The 15,980-nt window shown below is 43.4% G+C and overlaps 1 protein-coding gene across 2 annotated transcripts in view; it reads right to left on the bottom strand.

The window, feature by feature from the left end:
• Nucleotides 1–15,980, bottom strand: part of grik5 (glutamate receptor, ionotropic, kainate 5) — a gene marked incomplete at its 3' end in the record, with an annotated part of 295,760 nt that overhangs the window by 217,445 nt on the left and 62,335 nt on the right. For both annotated transcript variants that reach the window (XM_084336069.1, XM_084336068.1), the window contains exons 3-5: nt 11,646–11,743; nt 8,984–9,149; nt 3,797–3,975 (exon numbers count right to left, since the gene is read on the bottom strand). In XM_084336069.1, the coding sequence (XP_084192195.1) occupies nt 3,797–3,975; nt 8,984–9,149; nt 11,646–11,743 (443 nt within the window). The remainder of the gene's footprint in view (nt 1–3,796; nt 3,976–8,983; nt 9,150–11,645; nt 11,744–15,980) is intronic.

Here is a 15,980-nt window from a genome sequence, read left to right on the forward strand (position 1 = left end):
TACAATTCATACCTCATTGCACCTTACCCTAAGTTGTACCTCTTCCCATTTCTGCATTGTACTGTAACTCACTGTTACTATTTTTTTACTCTGTATTGTATATTGCAGGGGTCAGCAACCTTTTTGACATGAAGTGCCAGTTTGAAATATAGTTGTAACTAGTGTGCCTTATCAACAATATTCCATGCATCGTAATTTTTTTTCTCATAATCGGGTATTTTTTATGATAATTTTTACATTATTAAATCAGTAATTATTGTTATTGTTATTATTAACAATATTATTATGATGGTTGTATCAACCCTAAATCTGAGTTGGGGCGGGGGTGCAATGCAGACAAACAGTTTTGCTTTACTGAGCTCCGTTATCTGGGGGCTGTAGTTGGTAACTTTAAACTGCACACCGGAGCATCTTTTAATCCAGCCATAGGCGCCTCCGTAATTGAGCAGGCGAAGCGGGTGCTCTACCAGTATTGAACTTGGGGGAGCAAACTCGTCTCTTTGCTCCCTCACTTTTTGATCATATGATATATCCCCCCCCCCCCCCCATATATAAATATTATCTAACCATAACTATGTAATTTCAATCAAATTAATAATACGCAATGACACTTAATAGCAAGTTTTTAAGTTTCCAAAGACTGCGACACCCCCCTGTCCGATATGGTTTGATCCAGCCCCCAGCAGACAGAGCGGACGCGCACTCCAGTCTCACAGCGCTGCAGGCAGCCTCCAGGTGTAAACTGATACGCAGGCAGCGTGAACACTTTGTCACAACAGCAGGATCTTCCACTAAGTAAGTTCAGTTGTTCGAACAAACTATTATGTTAGACATCATCTTTACTATTGAGTGGTATAACTTCTACCACGCAATACAATAAAATTGTTTCCTGGTCCGAAATGCCATCTGGTCAATAATAATAATAACAAAGTTTCCCTCTGGTTGGCGTTAGCTTTAGTGCTAGCCGCTAGCTAACGTTGTCATATATCTAGATATGTGGTGTCGTCAGCTGGATAACGTTGACTTCGTTTGCAAATTTTAACGTTCGCTATGGCAGACGAGCAGGGCCGGATTAACGACGGCCGCGGCCCGTGGGCCTTTAGTGACGAGGGCCCCCCCAAAAAAAATTACTTTTTTTTTTATTTTTATTTTTTTTTATTATAATAATAATGCAATAAAAGTCTGAAAATGAAGGGATTATGTCCATGAGTGTCATTTTTAGAAATTAAGGCCTGCCTCTTATATAAGCCTCTCTAATAAAGGCCTGGTGCTCTTTGCAGCTGAGGTAAATAGAAGACCCGTCCTATATTTGAGGATTTACGGTAAATCAAGATGTTCAATTATCTTAAGGTACAATAACTGAAATGAAAATGTGTGTGTGTGTGTGTGTCCAGCCAACCAGGTAACATGGCAGAAAAAAGAAAGAATACAGACATCGGAGCATTTTTCAGTACACCAAAACGCAAAGTAAGAACCCTAGTAGCCTAATAGCTCAAAGACTTAAAGGGCGGGCTCCACAAATAATGGATTGCACGGTGTTAATTGCACCCTTACTTACAATTCATTATGAATTGTAAATGGGGGACCCTGATGTAAACAAAACAAAAGTCTTTTTCTGGTCTGCATCCCCTTAACAATTGTGTGTATTGAGCCGTACTATATTGTACCCATTCTGCAATATGTTAATTCCATTTTTTTATATTATTATTATTATAGTAATTGGCTATCATACTGCAATATAAACTGAGTTTTATAGTGAAAAGAGCAGTTTTATTAGTCAAGATTGAAGGCTCTATATTGCAGGAAATTGCACGTACAGGTTCATTAAATGAACAAAATATCTGCCGTGGAGGGGGTCGTGCCGGACACCCTCCAAACCACCCCTTGCCTGTCAAAAAAAATAAAAAAAAAAAATAAAAAAAAATAAAATAAAAAAAAATAAAAAAAAATCTAAAATAAATGCACCCCCACTTTCAACTATAACTAGGCGGCCATGAATCCAGCTGTTTGCTGTTCTCTGATATTTTCGGACATTTCGTTGATGCGTCGCTCGACACTTCGAGCTGACATGGGGATATCTTTTATTCTTGATTTGATTGTCTCTTTGTTTGGCAAGCCTTCAAACAAAACATCTGAGCTACAGAGAAAAGCCTCCTTGATATACACGCCATCAGTGAATGGCTTTCCACATTTCGCAATGCAATGAGCAATGCGCTAGCTTGCTTCAGTTGAGTGGTTTTTAGCAGTCGTGAACACTTTGAGGGTGCTGGCTTGCTTTCCATACCTGGCCACGGCACGTTTAATCGATTCTGCCTTATCCGCCTGATCTTTGAAACTTTTTTGATGCTTCGTCTCAAAATGGCGTTTCACACCTGACGTTCTGCAAACTACATTTTCTAAACATAAAGTACACACAGCACGGTCCTTCTGACACACAAACCCGTAGTCGTCTGTCCACGAGGGCTGGAATGCCCGAATTTCCTTTGCTTTAACTTTCTTAGCGGGGGTTGCCATCATGAAAGACGGCACATACAGAATGCAACCGCAGCACTGTGTGATTACCTGGGAACTGCGCGCGGGCGCGGGAGGCCAGCTGACTGCTGACAGCTGAGCACCATGGGAACAGCTGTATAGCTGTCATAGGGGTGTGCAAAACATTTAACTTACAAAAAAGAACCTGTGGGAGGATTTCAACAAGATAAAAGATTAATGCTGCCCCGTGTGCCAATGAAAATGCCCCCGCGTGCCTATGCAGGCATGCGTGCCTAGGGTTGCCTACCCCTGGTATATTGTATATATGTATATTGACTGAACACTTTTTGTTTACGTACTTTTGACTTTCTATTTTATACTTTTTATCTATTTTTATCTAGCACACTCCCAGGAGCTCATACAGGAAAAAAAGTGTATTTTTTACTATGACAACTAATAAAGAAACTTGAACTTGAAACTTGAATATGAGTATATCAACAGATTAAGGTCTAGAGGAAGCAGGCTGCTCCACAACCGCGGCCTGGTTTTTCCATCCACCGATCATCATCATCTAATAATGTATTATTAGTAGGGCTGTCAGTTTATCGGGTTAATCAGATTAATTAATTACACAGCAAATTATCGCGTTATGAAAATGAACGCAAAACTAATAAAAGAAATATATCTATATATTATTTTTGTATCTCATTCATTCCATAAGAACGTAGAATAAACATTTATATACTTTTTTTTTTTTAAATGGTCCATTTGCATGTTCTTGGTATCTGATTCTAGAGACATCTATGGATCTCAGGGAATGTATTCCCAGTGTCAGAAATACTGTGTCTGTTACTAGGCGTGAGTAAATTGTAATGAACCAAATATCAATTCCATTATTATTATTATAATTTTTTTTATCTTTGACTGTGAATAACACCATGCTAAAATTGACCAGACCTGAAAAATATAATAAAGGGAAGATGATTAAACAGAAGGTTTTGTAGATACAGTAATGACTTCTGCCATCCGGACACATGCAATTTGATATGATTACAGAATATAAAATATCAGGCCTAAAATGGTTATGTGATTAAAATGCAATTAATTAGATTAATTAATTACAAATCCTGTAATTAATTAGATACAAAAAATATAATCGCCTGACAGCACTAGTATACATTATTATATAAGTATCGTGGGTAAGATGACCGTATTGGAGTACATATACATCCCCCATTTTGTTAAACACTCAAAAGTAGGTTGTTATCCACTAACATCGGACATGCTGCTGGACTACAGGAGTGAATAATGGTTGACCTCTGACCTTCTTGAGGATGAGATAGGAGACCGAAGCGTTGGCGTCGATGATGATGGTGGCCACCTTGTCGTCGCGGATCTCCTTCAGCAAGGGGGTGGGATCCAGGTTGTCGTCCAGCATCCTGATTGACAGCGTATCCCGGGAGATGAGGAAGCGCCTCACCAGCTCCTCCAATCTCAGCAGGCCTGAGGGGCAGAGTCGCCATGTGTGAGCTGTATATCTAGGCCTGTATCCTACAGAAACCTTTCTATACAGTAAATGGGATTTTGCCATTGACAATGTTTTTTTTTTTTTTTACTGTCAGAAGTTTGGCAACCAGGGAGCGAATGTAACAGTAAAGTGCAATAGCTAATCAGATCTATGTACAGAGTTGTAGTATAATAATTATGTACAGTGATACAGGTATAAAGACAGTATGGTACTGTAGTAGTCATACTGGCCAGCAGCGTAACTATGTAGTAAGAGTAGGATAAGTACAGATATAGATATAGTATATACAGATATGTAAAAGGACTATGTGCAGGTAAGTACAGACAGGTGTGGATAGATATGCGGTGAAAATAAATATATACTGTATATATATTTATATATGGTATATATATGGTGGGATATATATATAGGGTATATACTATACTTTAACAATCGAGACAATCCGTCTACTTTGAGCAAATTCCTCTCAAAAACTAGTGTCACCGATGACAAGTCAAGAAGACACACTTGACACACTTCACAGAATGAGCCTTTACTGGAAGGCCTGTCTCTATGACTTCCTTAATTGTAACGCTATAGTAAAACACCCCTAGCTATGTAAATAAGTGTTGGGGCAGGCATCTGGGGATTGGAAAGGGGGGGGGGGGGGGGTCAGGGAGGAGGAGCACACAGGGTCCGTCAGCAGGAGAAAGGCTCTGTAAGTAGTGGGGTAATCACTGAACCAGGCCAAAACTTTAATTAGTTTGAGGAAGGAGGGAAAAAAATCAATTCACTTTACAGCCTCCTCGTTCTCTCTCTCTCTCTCTCTCTCTCTCTCTCTCTCTCTCTCTCTCTCTCTCTCTCTCTCTCTCTCTCTCTCTCTCTCTCTCTCTCTCTCTCTCTCTCTCTCTCTATTTCCTCTTACACTTTCTCTCTCTCTCATTAGCTCTGTTTCTCTCTCTACACACGTGCACGCTAACCTCTCTCTATCTCTATCTCCCTCTCTCGCCTTCTAATCAACCCTCTGCTCCAGTTACCTCTCTTTCTCTTTATCCATCCATCTCTCCCCCTCTCTCTCTGTCTTACACTTCATCTCTCTTCTCCTCCTCTTGCTCAGTCTCTATTACCATCACGCTTGTCTTTGCTCACACACCCTCTCTCCTCTCTCCCCCGGCCCTCTCTCTCTCTCTCTCTCTCTCTCTCTCTCTCTCTCTCTCTCTCTCTCTCTCTCTCTCTCTCTCTCTCTCTCTCTCTCTCTCTCTCTCTCTCTCTCTCTCTCTCTCTCTCTCTCTCTCTCTATCGCTCTCTCTCTCTATCGCTCTCTCTTCCCTCCTTCCCTCCTTCCTCTCTCCTCTCCTTCACCTCATCCATCTCATGAAAACTGCATAACGGAATTAGGCTCCGACCAAGCGTTGTGGTCCAGGCATAACGAGAGAGGGATCTATTGGAAACAATCCAAAAAATCTCCCAACACGCTCCTTTAAAAGCATTTTGTACGCGGCCTGATGCTAGCAGAAGCCAAGAGGAGAAGTGACTTAAATGAAGATAAGATAAGATAAGATATTCCTTTATTGATCCCCTCGTCATAGCAGCATGGTGTAGGGAGGAGGGGAGGTACAGGTATGGGCAAGGAAATAGTAGAAAGACATAAATATAGGCAATAAAATGACATCTGAATATAAAAAATATAAATATAATACACAAATATAAATATTATGAATTATATAATAAAAGAAAATAATTATAGTAATATTATTAATAATAATAAACAGTATAAACAATATGATATCTGCATAATATCTGAATATAAGAATATGAGAAAGTAAACAGTAAAATCAAATTAACGGCTTTACGATCCACCCTTCAAAGCGCTTTGTTCTCCGAATGCGCCGTGTAAAACCCCTCCAGCATGGCATCCTGATGTGTGACTTCACACATTGCCTCAACGCAGCAAAACAAAGCACATGAGAACGTCCAGTTCTTTTGAACGCGTCACCGCACCACACAAACCACTGTGGTAAACAGGATGAATAAATTAACTGGGCCGGCGGTAAACAGTAAGAAGCATTTTGTATAAAAGTATTCTGTACTTCTGTATGACAACTATTAAAGAAACTTGAAACTTGAAACAGTGTCTGTCTGTGGCGACAGAATGGAACAGCACAAGCACACACACAAACACACACACACACACACACACACACACACACACACACACACACACACACACACACACACACACACACACACACACACACACACACACACACACACACACACACACACAAGCACTTGCACACGTACATTTTCACATACACACAACTCTAAACACGAGTACCTCACCACCCACTCAGGTACAAGCATAGACCACTGATGCAGGCACAAGCATACACACACAGGAGTATATACCTACAACCTACCATTCAAAAGCGTGTACAAATGTGTGCGCACATGCAAACACACACACACACACACACACACACACACACACAAGCACACACACACACACACAAGCACATACCTGTACACACACACTCGAATGTGTCCAACATACAAACACCCGGCCCCACACACACCCACACAGCATGTGGAGCCAGTCTGTTGAGTGGCAGTTAGCACCTATTCTGCAGCCATGGCAACCAGCTCCATGGCGATAGATAGCACAGCCAAGTGGGTCAGAGTCTTGGAGTGTGATGAACCTTGTAGAGATCACCTCCTCCAAGCCAAATATAATGCACACACACACACACGTACACACACACACACACACACACACACACACACACACACACACACACACACACACACACACACACACACACACACACACACACACACACACACACACACACACACACACACACACACACACACACACACGTACACACACACACACAACCCTCCATCTCTCCACCAATAACAACATCTATGGACCAGTGACTATCTATACTATAGGCTATTGTCTCTGATCCAAGTGAGAGAGGGGGAGTCTTGTAAAAGGTGAGGCTCTTATCTTCGCGTTGCATTGATGATCAAAATGATCAAAGAAGTCTGAGTCATATCAAAAGCCGCTTGTGTTTCAGCGAGATGGTGAGTGTATGAGGGACGAGATCTATTTTCCGCCGGGCCATAGGAAGCGAGTGGATAACTGTCAGGGGAGATAATGAAAGCATGTCGATCATTAAATCAATTATTCTGATGTAGCGGTTTTGTTTGTCGCACAGTTAAAAGCAAAAAAAAATAATAATCCTTTTCACACAGCGGTGAGGAAGTGTACACTACATACTGTAGGTGCCACCAGTCTGTGTTGTTCCTTTTTTCCCCTTTCAGTTCTGCCATAGTTCTAGTGTGGATAATAATAAAAATAATAATAATTAATTACATTTATATAGCTTTTCTAGATACTCAAAGCTTTCCCCACAATTTAGGGGCGAAATTGCCTCCTTCACCACCACTGGTAGCACCCAACCTTGGGCTATGCAGGCTCAATGGCTGCCATACTGTACACTGGCACCCGGCACACATCACACTACACAATGGCTGAACGGCTCAGGAGACAGGGATTAATATCACCCAATTAAAGGGAAGGGATGATTAGGTGGCCTTGATGTCAGAGACCTGATTGGGAATTTGGCCAGGAACGTTGGGGAACCCCCCTACTCTTTGCGATAGGCGTCCTGGGTTCTTTAGCGGCCGAGATTCAGTCGGGACCTCGGTTTAGCGTCTCATCGGAAGGACGGCACTCGCAGCTGTACGGTGTCCCTATCACCGTAACAGGGTGGACGGAGGACAGAGTGCCCCATGCTGGACAACACCACCACTTTCCGACAACAGCCTTGACCGGGGCTCGAACCGGTGATCTTCCGATCATGAGTCCGGAGCTCTACTCATGTATATGATGTATAGAGGCAAGGACAAGTGCAATAGCTTGGCTCAATTCATCCACCACCTCACCCCCCACCCCCCCCTCCCCCCATGTGAATACTGTGCACCAAAAAAAGGTAATTTTGTCAAAGTGGTTTGCGATGGTTGCGGCGAGCCTGCCGAGCTCCTGCAAGCCTACTGGTGACACCTACTGGCCAAAGATTTAATCGCGCGTCTGACGTGAGCTGACGTGGACAGCGCAGAGCTGGGATTGGCCGCTGCCCTGGGTTGGTCCCTGACGTACTTCCGTATTCACCACGTGGTCTCCGGAGCTTGGTCGGAGCGTTCCATTATCGACCGTGATTAGCTACTTTACAAACATGGACCAACTCAAAGAAAGACTGGCAGAGGAAGTCCCAAAATATAGCCATTTGTACAACACAACGCAGCACAGTACGGTGTACTGCAATCCCGACATTGAACTCTGCCTTAAGTCATATTCTACATAATGTGCTCACAACAATGTTGTCAGTTTGAATCCGACTCACAGCGTCTATCACAAAGAATGTCCTGTGACCTTTCCTGACCTTCCCTGTCACTCTGCACAGTAGAGTATTCAATAAAGCCCCTTACAGCAGGAAACACAACAAGCACTGGCTGAGTGCTAATGTACCCACTTCTCAAAGCACCCTGCGCACCTGCCAAGTGAAAAGAAGTGCACTTTAAATAGCTCTTACGTTTTAAAGCATTCATCATAGGAATATATATTGTGTTTAGGGATTAACAGTGTGAATCAATGTGTTTGAGCCATGCGTGATGAGAAAGCTGTGCTGTGAGCTGCTGCTGGTCTCTGACGCCGGGGTTGAACTTTAGCTGCCCAGACAGTGTGAATGGACACAAAGAGTCATGAGGGCCTCCCACGGAGAAAAGCTATCAATGTAAACGAGTGAGTGTACACACATGTCATGACACAGTACACACATGTCATGAGTACACGCAGCCACACAGAGAATGTGCAAGGATATGCGTACATCAATGCACCCATATCTCCAGGCTACATGTAATGTCCAGGAGTGTGACTGCCCCCGCATTTACACACACACTGTGCCACACAGACCCATACTGCACGTGGGTACTCACACTCGGCCTTGGCACAGACCAGGCTGGCGGAGGGGTAGCCGAAGGAGCGTAAGATGGCTCCTATGGCCAGGCTCAGGTCCTCGTTGCTGGGGTACAGAGTGACTGAGGCGAAGCGGAGGTACGGCAGGCGTGGTGTCTCCTCTGGACCTATCTTCACATGAGGGATCTGGAGGAGGAGAGGAGGGAAGAGGAGGGAAGAGGAGAGGAGAACATCTGATCTAAGGTAAGGAGTCTATGTTACCAATTTTAGGATAATCGGAGCTATTTTCACTGAGAAAACAGCGTGCCCCGTGTGTGTGTGTGTGTGTGTGTGTGCGCGTTGATCAGGAAATGAGAGAATCGATTTCTCAGCTCGCTGCTATAACGTGCATAAGTACACTATCGATAATCTAGTGTTTATTTGAAAACGATTCATAAATAGGCCGAAAAATGACAACGTTTCTAGTGTATTCGAGAATATTCCAGTAAATGTCGTTTTCTGACGGAATCTTTCTATTTTCCTGACATTTTCGAGAAAACGATAGCTTTTCGAAATGCTATAAAACGGAAATGAACAGATTAAAAAAACAATCCGTTTCGACAATGTTGACTGCAAACAAGTCATTGATAAGTGACGGGCAGATTAGACACATAATAATTTAAGACATAGATTATGCATTTTTAACGCTATCATTGAAGTGGATGCTGGCATCCACCACGTAAAGGACGACACCCCCTGCCGGCTCTGAAAGTGTTAACCATTCCACCAAGTGAAAAGACTAACTAAAAGCTTTAGGATGTAAACAGCAGGTCTGTGTACCAATTTTTACACGTCAGAAATGGCTCCAACAAATCCATTTATGTTATGAACAGAAATGTATCTGTTCTCGCACATACATATTGGGAAGATGAATTCAATGTGTGAAAAGAATGGTTTTTCAGAACAATGTACAAAATAACAAATTATACCTATTCAAGAATTTCTCAATTGAAGATATTAAGAAGACATTTTACGCAAACATAGCAACAACAAAAAATCTTAATAGGTTTAATATTGAGTAGCACAACAGTAGCCTATTGTGTGAACAGTGACATTTTAAATCAGTTCTAGTGAAGGGTGGAATAGTATAACATAGTAAATGTGTACTATTGGTCATACTAATGTGTGTATATATGCATATATCTGTATAAGTACAGTATGCATGCATGTGTGTGGGTGTATGTATGTATGGGGGTGTATACAATATGTGTGTAAGCTGCCCTGCGAGGGCAGATAGCAGTAACATACTTGCTGCAGTTTGCCTTTGTAAGGCAGTGCTGATATATATATATATATATATATATATATATGCTAGAAGGGGTAGTAGGCCTACATAGAAGGCTGCTTAGCCCTGAAGGTAGCCCCTTTCGTGACTGCGATGCAAGCCAGGGGCTTTAATACGCAGTCACTTATTCAACCGTATAGTAGCCAGGTTAATGTGCACCATCAAGCACTGCTTAAAAGCGAGCGGTGGGTCCAAAATATATCAGATATAAATTTCAAAGGTACCCACCGTTGCATTAGGGTTTCACACACACATGCGGCAGGGTTTGAAAGCTCAGCGTTGCTAATAAACATTTTAAATCATTTTTATAAACTGGTCAACACTGCTCAAAACGGCTGTATTTCCGTATTTGGCTGCCTGGTGCGCCTGCGCTGTGATCACAGCGCATGCACATCATGCACCCAACGCCGGAAATAATGCAGTGTTGACCAGTTTATAAAAATTCTTTAAAATGTTTATTAGCAACGCCGAGCTTTCAAACCCCACCGCGTGTGTGTGTGAAACCCTAATGCAATGGTGGGTACCTTTGAAATTTACATCTGATATATTTTGGACCCAAGTGACTGCGTATTAAAGCCCCTGGTATATATATAATCTATTCGATATATACCTAAATACTCAACTTTTATGGATTCTGATCATGTACATAATCATTTATTTTGTTATTATATTTTGTATTTGAACTGTCTGCTTTGTTGTTTTTGTATTTGAATAAAGAAAGAAAAATAAAAGAATATAAATGTAAAAAGACATTGAGAAAGAGAGAGAGAAAGGGGGGGGGTGGATGAATATCACACAGTAAATGCATTAACCCCCACACGCACGCACGCACCCACCCACCCACCCACCCACCCACACCCACACACACACACACACACACACACACACACACACACACACACACACACACACACACACACACACACACACACACACACACACACACACACACACACACACACACACACACACACACACACACACACACACACACACACACACCAGTAGGAGATGGATGGAACGGTAAAATCCAGTATGGCGGATAGATGGATGGATGGAGGGAGACAAGAGAGATGGAGAGAGAGGCGGAGAACAGACAAAGTAGAGGATAAAAGGCCACAGGAAGAGCAGATGGAGGAAGTGGATAATGGTTGATTACATGAGAAGGAATTCAATGCGCATGGGAGGCCTAAATCTCTAGGTGCGCCGAAAACGATGTGTGCATGAGTAGGAGGGCTAGGGATTGAGAGAGAGAGGGGTGAGGGAGGGGGAGAGAGAGAGAATGCACATACAAGCACTTGTACATGTGCTTGCTTGTATGTGTGCACATAAGTGTGTTGTGTATCGTAGACACTCACCTCCTTCTCCCCACATATATGGCTGACAGTGGAGCCAGAGGCGGGGCTGGAGGCGGGACCTATCACAGACACCACACCCTTTGGGAGAATCTGACACACTGAGAGGGTAAAACAAAGTAAAAAAATAACAGTGAATGAATATACAGACAGAGGTGTGTCAGCAATACTTAACTGTTTCTCTTCTTCAGCTTGTAGGCAGTGGTAGGGAGTACAGAGTTGGCATGGCTGGGGCGCGCGTGCGCGCACGGGGGGGGGGGGTCAGAAGTCTAAATTTCAATGGTAGGGAGGGGTGGGTCATCGTGTCACTAATTTCCATTCTGACCAATTCTATTCAATCGACCCATTCCACATGAGCAAAGTCTGTCCAAATGCTGACACGAGAACACTAAAACTCCAAAATACCTCACTCTATATGACTCTATCCCCAGGTGAATTACAATGAGTCTGTGATTCATAATAACTACAGACAGGTGCAACCCTCGCTCCCTACTTATGGTACTGGTGATCCACTATTGTCATTGAACCCTGACGATGGAACAAATTAAACATGTATAAACATAAAATAATATAGTCAAATATATTTTTACACTGAAAAAAGTGTACAACCATCATAATCTTTTCAAAATGAATTGCCCTGCCATTTCCTTCCACTTATCCATCGACGGTCAGTTGAGTCGTCAGGCAGAATAGTGAGGAGTCAATCAGAACGGGGTACGTGCGTGGTCTACCTTATGTACTTAATCAATTGATAAGCAATCGGCCTCTTTCATTGATCAATAACCCTGACAGCCTAACATGTCCTCCTTGCCAATCACAGTTGGAGAAAACAGGAGTGTCGAAAAAAACGGACTACCACCCATGAATGACAGAAGCTTGAGCCTCCCGCCCATTCATAGCTTTTTTTTTTATCCACTTTTTCTCCCATTTTTCTATATTTTCTCCCATCCCAATTTTTTTCGTATCATCCAATTCAACCCTCCCCTGTCACGAACGCTGTTTCTTGCCTCCCACAAGCCGGCTGCAATGTGGACTAAGTCATACATAGCACGAGTCCCCTCCGGTACTTGAGGTAACAGCAGTCGCATCTTTTCACCTGCGCAGCTCGATCTCTCAGTGGCGAGGAGTAACGCGTGGGAGGCTCACGCTGCCCCCGACACTTCCTGATTCTACTGCGCAGGCGCACCAACCGACCTGTAGGAGTCGCTGTCCACAACGCCCGATCCCCACCCATCAGTTTCCCACCCCCTAATACGGCCAATGTGTATTAGTACGGACGACCAGCTAAACTGAAAGCAAATGTGGAGCGCTGGGCTCGAACAGGCGAGCCCAGCGTCTCCAGATTTCGTGGCGAGCGCCTTGCCCACTACGCCACGTAGCCGTCCCCCCGCCCATTCATAGCTACGGCCACCTGCTGGCCCGCATGCTTGTTGGAGCAATTCATATGCGTTTATGTGTTTGTGTCTGGATGGGGATTTACATTTACATTTTACATTTTGTCATTTAGCTGACGCTTTTATCCAAAGCGACTTACAAGTTCTGTACGACAAGTCAGCAAGAAGGGTATAACTCTTTCAGCTGAGTAACAATGATCAAACAGTGCTGAAACTTGGGTGCTGCTGTATTGAGTGCATAGACATAAGACATGTTAGTATAGTAGGAGGAGTGCATGGTAGTATAGGACAGTAAGAAGGTTAGTATTTTTTTTCTTTTTCTTTCAGATATTGATTGAAGAAGTGTGTTTTTAGTCGACAGCGAAAGATTGGTCGGGATTCGTCTGTCCTGACTGTGGTGGGAAGTTCATTCCACCATTGTGGATCGAGGACCGAGAATAGGCGGCTTCTCTTTGATGACCCTCCCGGAGCTCGGATAGGAGTGGGTCTTGAGGGTGTGTAGTTAGAGACTATAGGGAGGTGTAGTCTGACGTCACTGGTTGATCCACCCGTATAGGGATTTATCAGTGGGAAAATGGATTATCGGCTATTGTAACAATTCTGCTGCATGGAAATTGAAAAGCTTTCCATTTTGCACAAAATGAGTTCCATTCTATCACTAACATTATTGTTTAAACATTTTTGGTTGAAATAAAATGTCACACATTTTTTTTTGATTAATTGCGAATATTTTCATGTTGAGCTATAGATTGTGGATGAATAAGCACAGAAAGGTACACCATGCCAATGTTAATGCTTTATTTGTTTTAAACGAGGCGATTTAGAAATGGGCAATGGGGAAATATATTGCGTTGGACAGAGGGTGGAACACAAAAAACGGCAATGACGTAACCACTACACCTCTCTATTGACCGGAGGTAGGCGGGAGCCGTTCCCTTTGCCAGGTCAAGGACCTTGAAGCAGATTTGTGTGGCAATGGGGAGCCAGTGCAGGTCCCTGAGAAGTGGGGTAACATGGGCTGATTTTGGTAGGTTGGAGATAAAACGGGCGGTCGCGTTATGGATGAGTTAAAGAGGCTTGGTGGCGATGGTCGGTAGACCAGCGAGCAGTGCATTGCAGTAGTCGAGGCGAGACATGACAGTTGATTGGACAATGAGTTGAGTGGCTTCTTTTGTCAGGAAGGGGCGGATCCTTCTGACATTGCTCAAGAGGAATCTGCAAGTCTTGGTCGTTGTGGCAATGTGAGCAGAGAAGTTCAGCCGATCATCAAGGACTACACCAAGTGTTACAAAGGGTCAGATTAAACCGAATATATATATTTATTACTTGAGATATATTGTATAGTATTTGTATATCGTCTGATATCCCTTGTATATTCTTTGTACATATACACGGAATATCCCTTTACCTAGTACAGGCCAGACCATAATATTCGTTCTCCTATTGGACGGCGATCCCCTAGGCGCCACGGCCATACCCCCCAATGTCTAGTTCAAAGTCACCGCTAAGACATGCCTGGACATGCCCGGTTCTGCGCAGTAATATGAGACAGAAATAAGGCTGGTACTAGATTGTTCACCTTACGTATAAATACATTGCAGGTGGATACAGCAGTAGTCTAGTGTTACCGTAACAAGTTGAAGCCTCACACCACGATACAACGTGCTGTGAAGTGGGCCCGTTTTGCCCCGAAATAGAGCCTTGAGACCGCGTGCGAATTGATAGCTGAAGTGTCAGAGTTTAACGCTGTATCGTCGAGTTCGACCTATTCTATTATTAAGTAATAGTCTATTATGTATAGTGTATCGTGCGGCTACCGTTCTACAGTGACCAGCATTACCAACGTTTCATCGTACCGAGCTAGTGTGCTTATCCAGGCTGGGCGACCTAACCTTGTGCCGTCATCCGAGGAGCCCTAGACGAGAACCGTGTGGATATGTACACTGGATAACCTACACCGACGACTACAGAGCCCTTTTCGGCTGGATTATATTGCTTTGGTCCTGTGGCTGTTGGAGCAGAGAATCGTCTACCCCCACTACCGTGTGGGATTTACCCTGTGAGGAGCACCGTCGAGCCCGCCTCTAGGACTCTGAGGCTGGCTAGCTTTCCTCCATGCGGCACTGCACACCGGAGAATAGCTGTTGCTTTGTCTACGGATCAAGGGATTATTGCACTGTCTCCTGTACCTGGAGTCTCCTTATTCCTCGTTGATCCAGACTTTTGCTACCGACAAATCCTCTCCCCTGCTGGCTTACAACCGGAGGGAACCCCCTTAGTATCTCCAGCTGACCTACTAGTGTACCATATATAATTCTTATGTTACAGGTGGTATTAATTATCTCCTGCGTAATATGCTCATGGACTTACGCTCTTGACCTATTCATGCACATTCTTCGCCTTACAAGCGCAACTCTCAATCTTAATAAATAATGTAAGATAATCTTGGTGCTCTTCTAATAAATATTATTATAAACAGTACTTTCTTGTTAAGCCGTGTTATTGTGGGGGTGTTCATCTCATATGCATGTGTACTGTATGGCCAGTAGTAATGTACATAACTCAGTAGTGGTTTAATGATACCATACTTATTCAATACAGTGAGGGAATTGTACCCCTCAGTTACAATTGGTCCTTCGAGCCGGATGGTAATTAGCATAATATTAATATAATATTAATATTGACATGGCCAGCGATGAACACTCCACAAACGGTTCTCCTAAGCTAGATCGCCCGCAGCGCAGACGGCAGCCACCTTCTTACCTAGAGGACTACGCTGCCAGTCTACTACCTAGCTTTATACAGACGTTAAACGCAGAAAAAGCGGATAGTAAAAGTATGTCAAACCCTACCGACCAGGCGACCCTGCCAGTAGAGACCCTAGTGGGTTCTAACGTAACTGACCAAGCTCACGGGGGGGACAAGGAGGGACATGACATGACTT

This window comes from Notolepis coatsorum (genome assembly GCF_963971535.1).
Source record: "Notolepis coatsorum genome assembly, chromosome: 19".
NCBI classification, from domain to species: domain Eukaryota; kingdom Metazoa; phylum Chordata; class Actinopteri; order Aulopiformes; family Paralepididae; genus Notolepis; species Notolepis coatsorum.